Source organism: Juglans microcarpa x Juglans regia, chromosome 1D (genome assembly GCF_004785595.1).
Source record: "Juglans microcarpa x Juglans regia isolate MS1-56 chromosome 1D, Jm3101_v1.0, whole genome shotgun sequence".
In the NCBI taxonomy this organism is placed as follows: Eukaryota; Viridiplantae; Streptophyta; class Magnoliopsida; order Fagales; family Juglandaceae; genus Juglans; species Juglans microcarpa x Juglans regia.
The window spans coordinates 17,715,584-17,736,565 of NC_054594.1; the positions used below are offsets into that span (position 1 = coordinate 17,715,584).

At 35.7% G+C, this 20,982-nt stretch overlaps 1 protein-coding gene across 2 annotated transcripts; it reads right to left on the reverse strand.

Annotated features, from left to right (window-relative positions):
* Positions 1 to 343: 343 nt before the first annotated feature.
* Positions 344 to 9,259, reverse strand: LOC121237795 (porphobilinogen deaminase, chloroplastic). Of its 2 annotated transcripts, none has more exons than XM_041134677.1 (5): positions 8,978 to 9,259; positions 3,635 to 4,040; positions 2,322 to 2,528; positions 755 to 932; positions 344 to 654 (listed from the first exon to the last, which is right to left on the reverse strand). In XM_041134677.1, exons 1-5 carry the CDS (start codon positions 9,139 to 9,141, stop codon positions 545 to 547), a joined length of 1,065 nt encoding a protein of 354 aa, XP_040990611.1. In that variant the 5' UTR covers positions 9,142 to 9,259; the 3' UTR covers positions 344 to 544. The 2 variants fall into 2 exon arrangements, with proteins under 2 accessions (XP_040990611.1, XP_040990619.1); XM_041134685.1 differs by having other exon boundaries at positions 3,635 to 4,045; positions 8,978 to 9,115.
* Between the last annotated feature and the right edge of the window lie 11,723 nt (positions 9,260 to 20,982).

A 20,982-nucleotide genomic window follows, 5' to 3' on the forward strand; every position in this document is an offset into this window, starting at 1 on the left:
TAAGATTAGGCTAGTTTCTTTCTGATACAGGGCCTCCAATATGGACAGTCATCCAAATCCAACCTCCCATATTGATTTTCCTTCTCTTTTGGGGGGGACCCAGGGAGGGGAGGGGGTGTTTAAGAATAAAAGAGGCATCCACCATCAAGGTTCAAAGAGTCCTACTGCCTGATCTGAAAAACAAAACAAAAAAGAACATAAAACAGAGAGTATTCAACTGGAACCTGGAAAGCTTGAACAGATAGATACCAACTGCTCCATTGGCTTTGGCACCCAACTTTAAAAAATAAGCAAATCCATCAAGGCCCGACCTCGGTAATAAAACAATTGAAGAGATAGAATTATCACATCAGAAAAGACAATCTAACACTACCAGCAATGATTTGTCATCTAGTTTACAATGAATCAAACCAATATTCTCATTAAAGTTACAACAAACATGAGCTCCAAGGATTAATAAGCTCATTGGAAGCAATCACCTAAAAGTTAAACATGAAGCCTTTGACTTTATTTTCTCTCATTCTCAATGGTTTATCCTACTTTACTAACCAAAAAAGCCAGGACCAGCCCGCGAAAGGAGCTCCTTGCCAGCATCTTTTCCCATCATAACCATATCTTCATGAGCATATAGGCCTTTTCTAGATGTTTCCAGTACTACAGTAGAGAGGAAAAAAAATGTAGTGTTAAAGAATATTACTCCTTGAATGGGAGACAAAATGCGTAAAATATTCTCACTGAGAAAAGATGAACATACCACGGGTTCCATCTGGGGAAGCTACCAACCCTTTAAATATGCAATTGCCATCCTCATCTTTGTAAGCATATCCGGCAATAGGAGTGCGGCAAGATCCATCCAAGGTCTCGAGAAAGGCCCTCTCAGAGGCAACTGCAAGTCTTGTTTCCTCGTGATTCAATGAGGCTATGTAATTAGCCTGCAAGGGAAAACTAACAATAGTAAATGGAGTACAAGAGGTAGAATGAAATATTTCCAACAACTGCTATGAGGTAATGCTTGAGAACAGCATAAATCTTGATATTAAGTTAGAGATCTAGATTTATTACAGGGAGTAATAATACACATATTACCCTTTTACATATCTTTTTATAACTGTTTTCAATAAAGGGCGGTTATGTAAAATTTGATATTCAATTAAAAACAAATCTTAGCACTTTTTTTATTGGCACCGGGTGTCCGAGAACAAAGTCCCGACTAATCTTGAGGGTGCACCTCGGTTAATTCAAGAGGAAATTCCCCCAATTTGATGACCCCAATAAATTGTGTGCACCCAAGAGGATTTGAACTTTAGACATGCAGAGAGCATACCACCAAGACCAAGGCCCAACCATTAAAGAAAACAAACTTTAGCACTTCGATTGATTTATGAAATCACTTACTATTCTTTAATTGAGCAAAAGAGATACCAGTAACTTAGGGGTATTATGTGATTTGTTGATATCAAAAATATGCTATGAAGTGACACTATCACATTGGTTATTGTAAAATTGGTTGTAAAGTATTTGAATGAATATCATTATTCATATTACAAATACCTACAAAAACAAAACAAAAAACATTGACAGAAGAATCAGCAGCAATATTGCTGATACGAAAACGCACATATTGCTCCAACATAAATATAATAGGAAGCACTCCGGATCAGCATATTTTTTGGTTTGGGACTTAGAATTGTATGTGCCCCTCAGTAGCATAAATTATACTAACATTGTATGCATGTTGAATCAAGAAGAACACCATTTTCAGGAGATTATGCCTCTACTCATCCCGGAACAACAATATTCGTCTCTGCTTGTAGCACATGAATGACTACACACTATTTAAATTGAGAAACCCGAACATGAAAACTTCTAAAAATTTCAGTCTTAATGTGAAGTTTCCATTCCACAGATTTTGTGGCTCCCATTTTCCCATTCTTATCCTGTATTGCAGCTGCAATATTCCCTCATACAATTTCCTATCTCAATATCCAATATTCAGGCCAGACTAGATATCGTCCAATATGATTCACACTTCAGGAATTAAATTCCTCCAAACCTCTAAATCCAACCAGGTTAATTTATTTTATTCGCTCACAAATCCAAATGTTATTTGTTACACTTATCACTAATTGATCATGAAGTCATAACATTGGCTAAAGTGGAGAAATAATATTTTGTGGCCAGAGTCAGAAGTTATGCTCATAGGATACGATATATCTTGATCAACTTTACATTACTTATAATAAAATATCTTGGCCAACTGTTGGCATGATCATCAAAATCACTAAAACCAGTAACTGAGGCAAGAACACGATTAAACATACCATCTTATCATCATTGCTTCTACAGGCAATCCCAATTGCCCCTTGAGCAACTGCTGGAAGCATTTCATCAGTTGAAAGAATCGAAGTCACATTTTCTGTCATATTTAAGCGTTTAAGACCAGCTAGCGCCAACAATGTTGCTTGAACTGCACCCTCATTTAGCTTTCTCAATCGTGTTTGGACATTCCCACGAAAATTTTCCAGCACCTAGAAGATGAAATTCCCAAAGCAACGAAGAATTAATAAAACGACACACAAATCCTAAAATGCTAAAACATCTGAGAAAAAATATGGGGAGTTACATTATTCACCCACAAATTACCATCATTTTTCACTTTGCACCTTAAACTACAAAAGTTTCAATTTGCACCCTACAACTACCTATATTTTTCGAATTTCAATAAAATCTGATCGATAAGAGTATGTCACGGGGGTCATATTTTAATCAAGGGTGCAAATTAAAAAACATAGAAGTCTATGATGCAAATTGAAATTTTTTGTAGTTTGGGTGCAATAAAAAATAGGTAGTATTTTGTAAGTGAAAAATGTAATTTTCCCAAAACAATAATAAAGTCTAGATGCAATTGTATCATTAAGGGAAAAGAGGGCATTTTACTACACAAAGTAAAGAGGAGTCAAGAGTATAGATGGGAAGTAGATGAACTAATGCCACCTTGAGAAAATAAAGATCTGAATGCAACAAACACTACCAACACAACATCGCCATTGAGGTCAACATAGGTAGGGGCAAGGGGCATGCAACAAGATAAACCAACCACTTAAAGGAGGGGAAGACGAATGCTAACTCATATTCATCCAAAAATTCACGCACTAACTGAGTCCATCTTCTAGATTCCATGTACAATAGCTTTAATATAGGAAACCCATGCAACATTGCCACTTAATTTAGATCCATTTAATCCATATAACATCTAATTCCCCATTAAGATACTCCCTGCATATAGCATTAATAACAACCACCATGGTATGCAAACAAAAAAAAAAAAGGCAATTAATCACTTCCAAGTGTCTAAGCAACACAAAAAACAATCACTTCCAAGTGAGTGTGTTTGGAAAAAAAAAATTATACAAATTGTCCTGCTAAGTTTAAACAATATGTGTCTCTGTAAGACTAACAACTGATTATTGGTGGTTTGTCTAACACTCCTGCCATAGAATTGGAATTACGATGCAATCAGGCCAACTACAACAAACCAGATAGCCATTTTCAGACCTCAAGTTAATGCAATAACATTGAATTGACTTTATAGTTCAATCAAGATATGCATAGAGCACTGATATAACGTACTTACATTGAGAGATGGATATTTATGGAGTAACTGTGACTTTCTTCTCAGTGAAGCAGTACCAACAGTGCTCCCAGCCGGGAGATCTGCTACCGAAGCAGCACTCAAGGAAATAAACGCATCTCGCACATCCTCACGCTGCAGGTTACATGGTAAAATTGTCTTCTCTGGTAAGTAAGTTGGTACGTCTTTCATTGAGTGGACAGCAATGTCAATTTCACAATTTATGAGTGCCTCGTCAATTTCCTTCGTGAATAAGCCCTTCCCACCTATGTCTGCAAGTGGTTGGCTTAGTATCTTATCGCCAGTTGTTTTTATTATTACTATCTGAATAGCCCCCTCTTCAGCCAGTTCTGAATGCGTTGCCATAAGTTTATCTCTTGTCTCATAAGCCTGAGCAAGTGCTAGTGGGCTGTCCTGCATATAAAAGAATATATATAACACCCCTCAAAAGAATCTCCAGTATAAGAATTGAAAAAACATAAAAGAAAGGAAAATACATAAGCAACCATGCATTAGTAGAAATGAAACAAATTTTGAGAATATGTCGATATTGTGGAAAAACAGAAACAATCAACTAGAAAAAGGGCAAATAGAAAGCCTATACAACATTCAAAGCAAAGCCATATATGTCACAGAGAACTCTGTTTTTGTCTGAAATTCTACAGATCGCAGACAGTCAGTATCTGCAGATCTTATGATGTCATCTGCTATTTCTACTTTTCATACATTTAGCGATGGCTATTCCTTTTTTTTTTTTTTAATACATCTACCATTACCTTTAGGCTTCTGTTTTACCCAACCCACTATCCCAGCTGCCACCTCTTATACCATACATACCTAGATATAGCAACCTGCCAACCACTACATTCAACAAGCAAACACAGATTCATGCACAGACAGTCTCATATAACAGACACCCAAGTTTTTAGAACCAAGTTTTTGGAAGCAAACACCTCTTCCACTAGCTGCCCTCTCCCAAGGTTAGATACAAGTTCCATGGATATGAAATGGCTTGGTAAATTTTCAAACTCTTCCACCTTTAGATTGTAGACTGGTTGAAGCTTTTTAGCTTCAGACTCTGCTGTTTCAGCATCAGCAAGTCGAAGGTTAGCTTCTTCAAGGCCTCCCAAATCTAGAGCAGCAGCTCTTTCAGCTGTTGCAGACCCAGCCATTAAAAGCAATCTAGGGAATCTAGCCATTGCTACCTCTTTTTCCTTGGATAAGATCAGGCTCTCTGTCTCCTGCAACCTGTTAACAGTGTCTGTAATCTCTTCCTCCAGCTTCTTAAGCCCCAAGATAGCACTTTCCATGTCAATTTGTATGCCTTCCTTTTCAACACTGGATGACTTTGTCTCGGCAGCTATTCTTGCAGCTTCCTCAAAAGTTCTCACAGCAGCAGCAACTTTCTTTTCCGCCTCCAGCTCTGGGACTCTTTTTTCTACAATTAAAATCCACTGCTTAAAGAATGATATATCTTGCTGGGTGTTTGACTTTCTTGAAGATAGTTCATGCAGTGAAGCTCTTGCAGCAGAAATGTCCTTTAGGAGCACTTGGACATCCTCAGAAAGCTTCTCCTCAGTCTTCACAAGACTCATTTTATCTTCCTGGGATTTCAAAATGGGCTCCATCAGAATTTTTCTCAACCCAGCAGCTGCCTTCCATCTGGAAAATCACCAGGACGACAGTAATAAGTCTTCTTAATTGTATTATCCATTAATTCAAAAGCACCCTCAGAAACATGACAATGAATATCATTCCCTGTAAAATACTCATTATCGAATTGCTGTAATCTCATCTTCATAATCCCTGTCATAATTTGGAGTGCTCCTTGCCATGGCTGTAGAGACCTCACAAGGATGTTCTTCACAGTACGAACCAAAACATTTCAGTCTGAACATTCCTTGTAAAAATCCTTGAAAGTGAACCAGTTCATTCGATTGGGAAACTCTAGCTTCCACCCATTACCCAAAGTCCACAGTATAGCATGTGTGAATCGGTTGCAAGAACACGGCCTCATAATTTTTAGCTTTGTCAAAGAAAACTCCAGCCCTAAAGCAACAAAAAAAAAAGACAACACCAAACTGTGCACAGAATTCAACCTGTACCATTTCACTAATGATTTTCAAGCCCTCACAAAATCGCAAATTCAAGTCTTCAAGTTGCCTACAGCACTCTCCAACCGTAGCTAAACCTGGATCTCCAACGTAACAACCCCGTAAATCCAGAGGCTTCAACGACCTACACTTCTGAGCTATAGATACTAAACCCATACTTGACACATTATTGCACCAACTTACGCTCAACTTCCCAAGCCTTTCATCAAACAGCTTCTCTGCTCTAATCAAATCTCTACACCTTCTTATTTTTAAACTGTCCTTCATTTGGTGAATGTGGACTAATAACTGACACAGGAGCATCTCCATCTCTTAAGCTTTTCATCAAGAATCACTTCCCTATTTGGTTTCACAATCACAGCATCTTGTTCCAACATTCTATCTCCTAAAGCCCCCCAAAACTTCAGCATATATGTTTAAAAGTAAGAAGTAATACCAATAATTAATTGAGTCTAATTCAAACAATTTTGTAGAAGAAACCTCACCCAAAATCTCCTTGCCCATGAGAGCAAGGAACCTGATCTTGTTATTATCAACAAACCCCAGCCTCCCCCACTTCATACAAGATGGGCATTTGTATTGCTTGATGTTCGCTGCCTTAGCAAGTGTTATCATCACACACTTTCCATGGAACCATCTCTCACAGACACAGCCAATCCAAAACTCATCTGCACTGCAATTTCAACAACAACTCCCACAAAGGGTTTCACTGTGCTCATCGTCTTCCTCCCCATAAGTCTCATCAGCAAGCTTAGGGTTGTTATGAACTTGTCCATCAATTGATCTCTTTGTGCAACCCCGAGATTTGCTTCCCCTATCCACGTTGAGCTTGTCTTTCATAGGCTTCCTCTCTGTCACAACTTCCAAAACGGTCGGCGGATCATTGATCAAGCTAAATAGACACTTCCTTGCATTGTGGTTAAGACAGACTCCCAAGATGGAAAGCTACAGAAAGCAACCAAGAATCGATGTGCAAGGCAACCAACGAAAGCCAATCTTTCCGGTTCTCACTCACAAGTACGGCTCCCGCATTCATGGCCTTCACAATGGCAGCTTTGACGTCCTTTGTCTCCAGGCAGAACACGATTCCAGCCCCCTCTATCTTGGCCGGAGTAACAGAGTCATTTGTCTTGGCCTGGTTGAGCTTATGAAGCCAACGGGACCAGTTCCAGTTAGGTGGGGAAGTAAACGAAGATGGGGGGACTTGGGATTTTTGGATTGAGAAACTAGGGTTTGGGATTTTTGGGATTGCTGGGATTGTTGGACTGTGAGTGAGTGAGTGACACCTGGCCATGGAGGATGCCATACAAGACATGCAAAAGCATGGGCTTCTCCCCTGCAAATGACCACAACCATGGGCTTGAATGGCCACAATGTAAAGTCACTCTGAACAGAAGCTTCACTGTACAACCAATCAGCCTCCTAGCATCAAAGACAGTGTTGATGGGGTTCGTGGTGATCTGGTTCTTGGCCCCATCTCCAATCAAGTGCTCTATCTCGGCGAGCGCAACATCTGACAACGTGTTGATGGAGGAAAGAAACGAAACACGGAGAGGAAGATCTGAAAGTTGAGAAAATAAGACAGTATTTCTAAAGGGATCACCTTCCATTGCTCGTTCTTCGTCTTGCATCACCTCATGTCCGTATTCTTCTATTTCCACCAAACCCAAACCAATAAAGAAGATACAAACACTTTCATACACCTTGGTCTCAGTCACGGTTTGCTCATCCTTCAAGCAAATACCATTGTATATCAATTCTTGTTGCTCCAATGGGTAGATCCCTCTCCCGTAAGCATATTCAATACTTAACTTCACGTCAAAGATTGTGTAAGAGAGCTGAATCAAGATCTATAACTCTTTATCTTCCAGCGAGTACTTCACAGCAAGTACTTTTTCTCCTGGAACCTTAAGAATTTCGTTCTTAATGGCAGCATGATAATTTTCAGAATAGAGCTGCAATTCGGTGTTGCCTAGATCGGCCATTTTGGGATCGACTTCTCTAATACCAATTTGTTACATACTCCTTTGATTGTATGGATTGTTAGTAAATAAAATGAAATATCCCACCTCAAGGGTGAGAAAACCCCCAAGAATTTCAGAAGGAAGAAGAAGATATGAAAAGGATTCTATTACTTTCTGGATGAAAAACAAAGAGAGTCCTTGGCTCAGTACTTAACATGATGACCCTTACATGGGCCCAGGCTAACAAACTAAACAGCAAAATAATCCAAATAACATGATCTGCCGAAATAAAGGAAATTGCTAATGAACTTAAACGGGTCCATGGCCCAACAAATATATAAACTCAAACCTAAGTCCACCGCCCCGGTACTTGGTTCTTGAACTGTGACAAAAATGATAGTCCTACCTCCTATTTACTCTACAACCGGAACTAAAAAATATATATTTTATCTGTTTTACTGCTTTTCCTCTTTCTTGAGAAAATCCCATACCTAAACTTTTGAAGGTGCGCAGAGTGAAAACTTCAGTTCTCAAGGTTATCATTTTCCTTGATCGTCGAAACGTAAACAATGCCCCAAAAATACAATTCTTTCTTCCCTCTTCTTATTTTTTTCTGGGTATTCTTTTGCTCTGTTGAAAGAACTAAACCTCTGCTTCTTTTTTTTTCGTTACTGGATCCATTTTCACTTGATTGAGTTCATTTAAGTGAAGAATCTAGCTTCTACCTATATGCATTTTCCCATTTGTGTGGTTTGTATATTCTCTGTTGGCATTTAGAGCTGCCATCAAGTATCAGAAAAAAGGATTTACAGAAAGCTATGAGCATGGTTAGGTGATGGAGAAGAAGTTGATATCAAGGGTTTAGAGTTTGAGAAGCTCAGTGCAAGATTGCAGAAGCAGAGGAGAAAGTGGGGAAGAGATTTTTGGGTTAGGGTTTCAACAGAAAAATCGAAAAGTGCAAGGAAATATTTTAATCGGGTTATTTTCTTTCGAAAATCTTTTTAATTTTTATGAGGCTCGTGTCATCCAGAGAAAGAAGATGAGTCCTTGCAATGTAAGGCACAAAACTCTCTAGAGACCCAAGAAAAGAACCAAGAACATTGATAAAGAAGATTGAGAAATGGGGCTGCTGTTTCAAAACGCGCGTTACGTTAGCAGGAAATAAAAAAAAACACCAAGCCGGCAGGTGTGCGGTGAGGCCTCTATATAGAAAGTAAAGCTACATTATGAAAGTTGGAGAAGGCACAGAGGAGGGAGCTAAAGGGTACCTTCCTCGGGTGCCAATTCTGATGAGTGCAACCTTGGTCTTCTCGGTCTGCTGCTCAACAGCCACAGAGGCCCTTATGATTCCCACACCATATTTCCTTGTATAATTACGAAGAAAACCAGGTGTCTTAAGGCAGGGCGAAGAGAACCCAGAAAAGGCCTCCATTGAGAGAGAGAGAGAGAGATGGTAGGAGAAGAAGGAGATGGTTTGATTGTGAAGGGATATGTCTGTCAGAAAGGACCAGGGGTGAGTGGGGTACGCGTGGATAGGATTTCTGATTTGGTTTCAACTACTGTTCTTATCGTCCGGTTCTATCCATTTACAAATTTTTCTTTTCCCATTTTCTTTCGGTTCAAGCCCGGCTTGGACTCGGCTTACAAATCTTTCAACTTGGGCTTAACCTCACCCGCCTGAGTTTCCGGTCCTATTATTATTAGAAAAATTATTTTTACAAGTAAGTTTGTGCACCAAATTATACACTGATGTTGACATGTAAAGTATCCGTTTAATAAAATGATACGAATTGAGATAGAAATAATTTTTGTAAGACATAGAACATTCTTCTTCTCTCACAATTTTCTTTCTTTTGTTTTTCTTTTCAATAAAATTAAAAGTAATGTCAGTATCGGTACGCGATTTAGTGCGCCAAACTGTTTGTACTTAGCAATGCTCTTATTATTATTATATCTAATTGGTCTTATAATGACTGAAGTAATATATGACCTGCTATAGTTTTAATATAATGAGTTATAAACATTTGATTTGTTTTGTATTTAATAATTTTACATTTTCTGTTTTCTTCTATTTTTTCAAATATAACTATAATCATTTTTAAAATTTATTGAATAGATTTATGATTATTTTTACATTTATAGGAAGAGCTTACCTAATGTGTATATATATAACAAAAAATCCTCAAACAATATATATTCAAGATAATATTTATAAAAAATTATGAAAAATTATTTAATGAAAAAAGGCTGGGATTGCCATGTAACCACTCCTTGCCAGAATTGGGTGCAGCGGGCGGCTGAAGAGAATAACTAGGTTGGAATTTTATGTTCTATATACATGTGTATGAGTGGAAAGGTTTTCAACAAGAGTAATGATTAACATCATTTCTTTTATCATTATTCTCTCATTATCATTTGATGTGGTATCAAATGATTGAAAACTATTTATTATGTTACACTTGTGGGCCAATGATTTAATACCACATCAAGAGATGTTGAGAGGATAATAATAAAAAAAGATGATAAATAGATTTTTTCTTTTAATAATTACCAAGCAAGTGGGTATTTTACTTGCCACCTGTCCACTATATATGTTTAAAAATATGATTATGCTACTTATCATCCCACACTACACATCATACATATTTTAAATATTTTTTATTTTTTTATTTTTTTCCTGCTAAACTAATTGAATTCTTCTATTTATCATCCATACACCACATACTTGTTATAGGAAAAAGAAAAAAATAATAAAATATGTATGGTGTGTGGGATGCTAAGTAGAATTATTTTTTTAAAAATAAAGATCCGCCCACTTGCTCCTTGGTGATGAATAAGTTTTTTGTTTGTTGTCTAATGGGCGGGACGGTGTTAGTGGGCAGGCCGGATCTAAATGACCCACCAAGAGCCCTAGTGGTACAAAAGCATGGCATCCACCAAACACAAACACCAACTCCACCCGAGCAAGTTTGTCTCCCTCCTTTTATATATCATTTTATTAAATTTCATACATTAACATGCTTTTCATTTTTGATTTCATTATATTCAACCCACATATAGTTCTAGATAGGGTTGGGTGGAGGGTCTTTGGTATCCAGCCTACTCGCCTAATATGCCTGGCCCGTAGGGGTAACGGGTGAAAAATCTGCCCATCATCTTTGGCAGGCGGGCAAGTTTCAGTAAAAAATAGAAAATACTATAGATACAAAGGGATCCCACACACTGATGTGGCACGCTGTGAGTGTACCACGTCTCTTTTTTTTTTTTTTCCTCCTCTCGTGCTTCTCCCCTCCCCTCCTCCCCTTTTCCTCTCTGCCTTTGCCTGCCTTCGCCCTCCTTGTGGCCGCCATTGTGGTTGAGAACCACCTCAGGGCTGGCAGAAGCTGATGGCAGTCCAAGTGGCATCGTTTGGCGGGCAGATGGGAGCTCTCGTGCACAGCAGCCCACGTGGACCGCCCACGGCTTCTGCTGGCCCTGAGGTGATCCCCAACCACAATGGCGGCCACGGGAGGGCCAAGGCAAGTAGAGACAGAGAGGGAAAGGTGGAGGAAGGGAAGGGAGACTCACGGGAGAGGTGCTGCAGTGAATGGGACGGTGCTGCTTGGATCGACGATGGCTTCTGTTGGCCCTGAGGTGGTCCCCGACCACTATGGCGGCCACAGAGAGGGCGGAGATGCACGAGAAGGGGGAAAAAAAAAGAAAAAAAAAGGGAGACATGGCACACTCACAGTGTGCCACATCAGTGTGTGGGATCCCTTTGTGTCTGTAGCAACCCTCTTAAAAAATTTAAACCAAGTGGGCAATGGGCGGGCTGGGCTTTAGCCCGCCCGCCCGCTTCTCTCTCTCTCTCTCTCTCACACACACACACACAAACAAATATAAAATATGCAAGAGACACCTTTAAAATAATGTACAATATTTAACTAGAGTTAGGAAATTGCGAAGGAACTTATTTGTAGTGGAACCATAGTGAGAAGAGAGATGACAAGAAAATGGGAGTCCTTCCATACGAAGAAGAAGATACATGTTTGGCTAGGTTGTGCGCACGAGAGTTTACACTACATGGAAATTTTTCATAGTTCCAATATGGGTGATTCTTGAGGATGTTCATTATCGTGCATATGATCAGGCTTATCCTCCAATTTGGATTGTGGGTCTTTTATTGCATTTTGAATGGCTTGAGAGTCCCTTTCAAGTATCACATTATTAAGCTTGTGACTGTGAGCTTTTGTTAAGGCAAAGAGGGTGGCCAGTGCTTCTCCTGTGGTTGGATCTATGGTTGAGCATCTTCTTGTCTAAGAGTGAAGAGTTAGCCTATTGAGTTGGTGCAAATCGTTGCCACTTGAGAGTAGCATTCCCTGATAGCTACATCAAAGTTGATTTTGAGCTTTCCTTGTTCTGAGCAATCCCATAGTGGTGGTTTTTTTTCTTTTCCTTCCTAGTTCATGCTTGTATGTGCTCTTAGGAGAGTTTTCTTATAGATATCACAATCTATAAAGGATCAAAAGTAGACCTTTGTGGAAGCATTTGTTTTTAGTTAGCCATATGCTTCCAATGTTACTAGAATCTCTATACGGAAAGCATGGGTTTAGTCTATTGGGATTTTGAGTGCGTGGTTCAACTTTAGGATTAATTTTGCCCATAGGTCTTACTAGGGCCATCGAGAGTGGTCCCGAGAATTTCTATCGAGAAGTGCAAAATGCATTTTTTTTTTTTGTATTTTTTTCCAAGCATTTTTTAAACCCCTTTAAATATTTAAAAAAATCACAAACTCATTTAACAATACTTCCTTGACAATTATGGGATTAAAGCATTCTCTGAAACTGAGTTCATTCCAACTTTGGGGTTGGTGTTGAATGAAATCATTTATCTTTGAGTTCTAATCATGGTTGTAGCCTTGTATTGGGATGGACTTGAAGCCTTGGTTGATAGAGATCCATTTTTCCATCTTAGTGTTGATGCTGTGACTATTACCCACTTTGAAACAAGGTCCTTCCAGAGTTAGTGTCATTTTTCCTAGTATTCCTTTTCAAATCCAGTGACTATTTTTGCATTTGTAAAGGAGGAATTTTTGTAGTACTTATTTTTTAGTAATGGGACTTTTGGTCTACGGCTTTGTGAGTATAGGTTCCATCAAAGTTTTGAGATCATTGCTTTGTTGAACAAGTAAACAAATGGAACTCCAAGGTTTTGGAGTGTAGCATTTCTTCGTGTCTTCTTTGAACCTCCACCAGAAGTTCTTGAAGATAATGTCTAGGTTTCTCCATAGATTTTTGGGAGGGGAAGGTAGACATGGAAAATGTTGGTATAGACGATGTCACAGATTTTATAATGACTTTTTTTGCAACTTGTAAAAGGACTTTTGCTTTCCAACCTTTGAATTTTTTGAAGATTTCCTCTTTTATGGATTCAAAAAGCTCTTTCTTTGATTTTGGGAGTGAAATGAGATGGCCTAAATGCTTGGCATCGAATGTGTTAAAAAAAAAAAAAAATCCTTGTAAGGGAAGCACTATTTTGACAAATCTAAGTTCTAAGGTTTTTGTTTAAGTAGATGAAAGATCTTTCCTTGACCAGGCCATCTCATGAAATCATCAAGGCATGTGTTGATGGCAAGAGCATTTGTCTAATTTTCTTTACTTTAGAGGATGAGGTCATCTGCAAAGAACATGTGCCTGATGGAAGCAGCTTGCCGACTTATTTTATGCTTTTTATGTCTCCCATTACTTCTTCTTGAAGTGAATATCTAGGCAAGCTTTCATTCTAATAATAAAAAATGCTAGCAAAAATAGGTCTCCTCGTCGAAGATCTCTGGTTGAGGGAAAGAAGCTAATGGAACTACCATTTAACAGGATTGAGAGTGTAGGTGTGGAAATACATTGAGCAACCCATTTTATAACAGTTAGGTGAAAACCAAGTAGACTGAGAATGTGTAGGAGGTAGGACCATTCCATCCTATAGAGGCTTTCTCCATGTCAATCTTCATGACCATCCATCCATTTTATCTTGTGGAAAATTTCATGGACAAGAATGTTAGTTTACCTTGGATGAGTCTGATTGAGACAAAAGTGGATTGCATTGGACCATTTGTTGTGAATTTTATTTTAAAGCAAATGGTTTTATATATTTTTTTTATTTTTTACTATTTGCGATAAATCAAGCTCGCCCCTAGTAATTTTTTTTGTTGTAAATACTTATATGTGGCAAGCATTATTCTCCAAAAATAGTTATTTGTGACCAAGAATATGGTCGTAAAGATGCATTCGTTAAAAAACATGGTGGCCGCAAATATCAAACATTATCGTTAGCAAACATTAACATCACATAAGCTCTCTTTTTTACCAACTTTTTACAATTTGAAATGAAATTTTTTGTCAAAAAAAGTAAGATTTTCTGGCAATAAAAAATGTGGTAATCGCAACGAAATTCTGTGATGAAAATTATGCAACAACCCTTGGACCACATATTTTGGCCACAAGAGATCTTTTGCGGCAAGAACTTTATTTTTTGCAGTAAAAACCACTATCTATTATAGTTAAGTTGATTAATTATTTGATCACGAGGGATAAGCTTCATTAATTACTTTGGTCGTGCAAATATCGTAAAATCATTGCTACCATTATTCAAATTAATTCATACTAATTTGATGGATCTATTTATTAAAGTATTACCAACTGCAATATTTATGAAGTTGGTACATGACATTGGAATGCGTCAACAAAAGGATCTTTCATTGAAAACTATTAAAGCTCTACATACTTTTGAAGGGGAGAAAGTGATCATATGGATTGTATTCTTTTTCTTTCACTAAGGTTTTTTTTACTAGATTTTTCCTTTGCAAGATTTTGACGAGTCAATCTTAAAGCATTCCAATGTACACAAGAATATTGTACTCTTTTTCTTTTACTGTTGGTTTTTCCCATAAATTTTTTCCTTGTCAAGGTTTTACGAAGCCATGTTCTTTGTATATGGTCATCTTATAAATGCATACATGAATTTGGTAGATTGTCATTTGGTTTCCAGCTCTTAGCATTCTAGTTCATTCATGTACCGACTCTTAGAATTCTCATTCATGTACCAACTCTTAGAATACTTAAATTCATTAATATATCACATTAATTCATGTATTTTCCATTCATATCCTTTATCCTCCTATGCCTATAAAAGAAAATGAAGTCTTGAGACTCATTTATATAACACAAGAAATTCAAAGAGAATAATATTGAGCTTCTAAAAAGTTAAGTTTACATTGCTATCTTTTAATTTTCTTACTACTTTTCTTTAGTTTTACAATACGTTATCAGTACCAGACTCTAACCAATCGTTGTATTCTTTTGACCTTACAAGATATTTGCATTACATTTCTCGAAGTACTATTAGTTTCTCTTTATAAATATTGATACATGTTTATTGCAATATAAATCATTTTATAAAATCTTGACATGATCTATGTGATATTATATAGAGTATAACGTTATCATATTAATGCGATGAATATTCTTGTTTTCTATATATGAGTTCGATTTTAAATATTTCTTTTTCATACTTAAAATGTTTGTTATAGATCATGTCAAGTCTTACAAAACTCGAATTTGTAACCATCAATGTTTCTAGTAACAATTATTTATCATGTATCATTAATGTTGAGATTTATCTTAATGAATGAATTTTAGAAATACTATTAAGAAAGAAAATAGAGCATCCATGAAGGATCGTTCTAAAGCAATAATTTTATTAAAAAATTGAATAACTCACAATAAAAGATCCATTGATTCTATGGGATAGTTTAAGGAAGTGACACATGTACCGGAAGACTATGATCCTCCCAAAAGCTCGTTGCGATTGGACGCACTTGAAGTTGCACAATTGGAATTGTGTTGAGAAAAAAACCACTAGGATATGTTTGAAATAAAATATGTAACATATTTATGCCTCGAATGTGTTCTTGCAGCAACAATATTGAGTGCAAAAGTTCACTAAGTATTCTGAACTAATATATTGCTTGTTAGTGGCTGAACAAAACAATAAGCTGTTAATGAGAAATGCTAGTCTCATCCAACTGGTTCTACTCCATTCCTTGAAATTAATAGAATTTCATTTCATCATTATAAAGAAAACCGTAGTCGCAGACGTGGACATGGTAAAAAAAAAACTATTGAAATCAAGAGAAGCGTACTCAGAGTTTTTTAAAGAGAAATGCTATATACCATTAGAAGTAGAACCACACTAAAATAAAGCAAAATGAAGACAAATGTCACAAGTGTGGTATGAAAGGGCATTGGTCATGTACATGTCATATATGCAAACATTTGGTTGAATTATATCAATCATCTATTTAAATAAAAAAATTGGTCGAAATGAATTTTGTCGACAACAATGATTTAGAAGATTATCTAACTTATTTTGATAATCCAAATATGATGGGCCTAACTAATCTCGATATTCTAATTTCTTTATAGATCCAAATGAAGACAATGATATTTTGATTAGTGATGCATGTCACCATAACAATTAATTTTTTTTCTTTATTATAATTACATTATGTTTGAGTCGTTATCTTTTAATACATCTTGTTAAACTTTCTTTTAAATTAATAAAGTTTTATACATATTTTTGTTTATAATGAGACATAAATTCTATTGATGCACTAACCAATTCCAAGATGATTGGTGAAGATATGTGTCTGGCAGAAAGTTATACAACACACACATTTCTTAAGGATAATAAATATTCTCAATATTAAACATTATATAGAGCCAATGCCAATACAATATCTGGGTCATTGAACCTAATTGAAGGCTCCGGAAGAGCCGATATCATATTACCAAAATGAAAAATTTTTATATTGACGATACTTTGTATTTTTCAAAATTTAGAAGAGATTTACTTAGGTTTAAAGATGCTCGCCGTAATGGTTATCATGTTGAAACTATCAATGAAGGCAGCGATGAATATATTTGCATTACAACAGTAAATTTGAACCAAAAACTCATATTAGAATAACTATCAGCTTTCTCTTCTGAGTTATATTATACAACATTGAAAATAATTAAATCACATCTTATAATGTACTAGAAATGCTCTGATTCAAAGATCTTTATACTTAGGGATAATCGTTTTGGTTATCCAGGATTAATCATGATATGTTGAATAACTAAGAATTCATATGGACATCGCTTAAAGAACCAAAAATTTTTTTTACCAAGTAATTATCCATGTGTAGTATGTTTCAAATGAAACTAATTGTCAAACCATCCCCTTCCAAGGTAATTGTTGAGTCTCCATCATTTTTACAAAGAACCCATGGAGATATTTATGGATCTATACATCTACTATGTGGGTCATTTAGATATTTTATGATTTTAATAGTTCAACTAGATGGTTACATATTTGTTTACTCTACTCAAATGTTGCATTTACTAGATTTCTTGCACAAATTATTGGATTACGGGATCAATTTCCTGATTATCCAATTCAGTCTATTCGATTGGATAATGCATGAGAATTTATATCTAAATCTTTTGATGATTATTGCATGTTAGTTGGGATTAATATCGAACATTATGTTACCCATACACATACTCATAATGGTTTAGCTAAATCATTTATTAAACGTGTGCAATTAATTACTTGACCATTACTTTTAAAAATAAAACTACCTATCTTTGCCTGGAGACATGTAATTTTGCATGTTGTATCATTGGTTCGAATAAGACCAATTGCCTATAATAAATATTCTCTATTGAAACTTGCATTTGGTTAACCACCAAATATTTTTCATTTTCGTACTTTTGGTTGTGTTGTTATGTTCCAATTACACCTCCCTAATGCACCAATATGGGACCTCAACGTAGACTTAGAATTTATATTGATTTTAATTCTCCCTCCATTATTAGATATATCAAGCCTTTAACGGGGATAATTTTGTGGCTTATTTTGAAGATTTTCAATTTGATGAAGTTGCCAGAAGTACAAATGCAAATAACATGAAACACTTTGATGCTATCTCATCTTGATCCTCTTACAATCAATGTGAACTAGAAGTTCAAATGATCATTCATTTGCAAACTATTACAAATCAATTACCGGATGCCTTTACTGACAATAAGAAAATAGTGAAATCTCACATTCTGACTGCTAATACTCCATCAAAGATCGATGTCTCTGTAGGATAATCAAATAATGTAGCACCTTATGAGTCTAAAATATATCTGAAACGTGGAAGGCCTATTGGTGCAAAGGATAAGACTATTCGGAAAAAAAAAATACAAATAAAAGAAATCGGTGCTCCTGAAGAGGCCATACCCATAAAACAGGCAACAGGAGCTATAGATCTATCTAAACTTCCTGTTCAAGATTCTCCCAGAATAGAATCCAGTGAAGTGAAATCCACTTAAGAGGAATGTCCTAAAGAGTTATTTCCTAAAAAGGAAAAGACACATGAAAATAGCTAGATCACAATACATTATGTAAGTATGGGATGATTATTTGATAGAAATGAAATTATTATCGACAACATATTTTTATTTAAAGTTGTTCTTGAAATGATGATGAAAATGAACCAAAAACTATCGAAGAATGTCGACGTAGAAATGATTGGCCAAAATAGAAAGAAGCAATTCATGCAAAATTGACGTCACTAACAAAGCGTGAAGTATTTGGACATATCGTCTAAACACATAAAGATGCGAAGCATATTGGATATAAGTGGATATTACGTAAACGTAAAGAGAAAAATGAAATTGTGAGATACAAAATACGACTTGTTACATAAGGTTTCTCGTTGAAACCTGGTTTGATTATGAAGAAACATATTATCTTATAGTGGGATGCTATTACATTCAGATTTTTTATTAGTTTAATAGTCACAAAAAGTTTGGATATGCATTAACGGATGTGGTTACCGCATATTTATATGGATAACTAAATAATGATATTTATATAAAAATCCCTCAAAGATACAAAATGCATGAAGCATGTAATACAAAATCCCAAACGGGGTCAAACATATTCTACACTACCTTCATGGACTGTTGACATGAGATTGCTTTATCCAAAAAAATCAAATCCTCAATTAGTTGGTTATGTAGACTCGGGTTACTTTTCTGATCCTCATTAAGGAAAATCACAAACAGGATACTTGTTCATTTGTCGATGTACAACTATTTCATGTAGATCTGTCAAGCAAACATTAGTTGCTACTTCTTCTAACCACTAATAAATTATTGCAATTCATAAAGCAGGCTGATAATGTATTTGGTTAAGTTCAGTAGTTCAACACATTTGAGAAAAGTGTGGTTTATCCGCAATCAAAGATAGCCCAACAACATTATATGAAGATAATGATACTTGTATCACACAAATCAAATAAGGCTATATCAAAGTGATAGAACCAAGTATATTTCGCCAAAGTTCTTTTAGACACATGAGCTCCAGAAAAGCGGTGATATTGATGTCAAGAAAATACGATCATGTGATAATTGACAGATCTATTCACTAAAGTATTACCAACTGCAATATTTAAAAAGTTGGTACACGATATTGGAATGCGTCAACTCAAGGATCTTTCATTGTAAACTATTGAAACTCTACATACTTTTGAAGGGGAGAAAATGATCATACGGATTATACTCTTTTTCCTTCGTTAAGGTTTTTTCCCATTAGGTATTTCCTTTGCAAGGTTTTAAAAAGGCAATTCTAAAGTATTCCAATGCACGTAAGAATATTGTATTTTTTTCCTATAGGATTTTTCCTTAGCAAAGTTTTAACGAGGCATGTTCTTTGTATATGGTCATCTAAAGGGGAGTATTATAAATGCATACAAGAATTTGGTGGATGACTATTTGGTTTCCAGCTCTTAGAATTATAGTTCATTCATGTACCGACTCTTAGAATTGCCGTTCACAACTCTTGAAATTTTTAAATTCATCAATGTATCTCATTAATTCATGTATTGTCGCTTCATATCCCTTATCCTCATATGCCTATAAAAGGACGTCTTGAGAATCATTTATATAACACAAGAACTTCAAAGAGAATAATATTAAGCTCCTGAAGAGCTAAGTTTACATTGCTATCTTCCAATTCTCTTGTTAATTCTCTTTAGTTTTACAATAGTGGAGATTTTAATTAATTTATTGCAAAGCCAAGATTATCTATATGTGTAAAGATTTTTCAATGAATATATATATATATATATATATATATATATATAACATTTGGGAAAAGGTATATATTGGATCAGGTTGGGCTGTGCATCTGGATCTGGCTTTTTAAAAGTGGACTGATATTCGTCTGGAAAAGACAACCAAGAAAACGTAGTTGGGCCCGGTATGCGAGTTTAATATTTTTTTTCGCTTTTTTAAACTTTTTAACACTTTTTAAAAGGCTTTTTAAAAAAAAAAATAACAATTTTTAAAAGGTTTAAAAAAAAAATCTTTTTAACACTTGTTAGAAGGCTTTTTTTCCCATTATGTTTATTATCTTTTATAGGCATTTTTTATAATAATGTATATCTTTATATCCATTTTTTATATAATGAATGTTTTATAGTTATTTTTTAAGCATTTCATTGTCCATTCAATTTTTATAAAACAAAATAAATAATAATAGACGTCAACACGCACACAATACACTGCATATTATATTGTTGTTTATATCACAATGCAAAACATCAACTTTACAGATAACATATGTGAAAAATCTAAAGGACAAATAAGGTTGTGAAAATGAAACACATATTAGAAATGCCTCTCATGATTCAGAGCCATCATCCTGCAAATTTGGAGGTAGCTCCATCATCTTGAAGGATCTCTTCAAATATGGATTGGCCCCTCAAGACCACTAGCTTGAATCTCTATGTAAGAACACAATTTTTGGATAGATTTAGATTGCAACTGAAGCTTCAAGGTAGAAGTGAACCAAGGAGAATTAAATAGATCTAAAGATGAGATACCTGCTTGGATTTTCAGGTTGGTTTCTCCTTTTCTTTTGAGGTGCTGTAGTTGGAGTGGTTGAGGAAGTGATTGTAGAAGAAGGTTGCCGCATTGTCTGAAAGAATAAAATTAAATTTGACTGAAGGTTGCAAATTGAATGAATCTCAAAGACTATGCAAAGAATACCAGACATGCAGATGTTGCATTGATAAAGGATACATGGGAACAAAATTCTATTTAGATGACCTACCATCACTTCTTGTACAAAAAATCATTTTAATGCCTCATTTGTTATAAGATAAAATGAGATGAGATGAGATTAAAGTAAAAAGTTAAATAAA

What these genes read in the sequence shown, in the direction of transcription:
- LOC121237795 (XM_041134677.1), bottom strand. Translation starts at nt 9,141, where the DNA reads ATGGAGGCCTTTTCTGGGTTCTCTTCGCCCTGCCTTAAGACACCTGGT. An exon ending in ATAAATATCCATCTCTCAAT is followed by an intron (nt 2,529 to 3,634) that starts GTAAGTACGTTA and finishes TTCATCTTCTAG; the next exon opens with GTGCTGGAAAATTTTCGTGG. An exon ending in TTCCCCAGATGGAACCCGTG is followed by an intron (nt 655 to 754) that starts GTATGTTCATCT and finishes TCTCTACTGTAG; the next exon opens with TACTGGAAACATCTAGAAAA.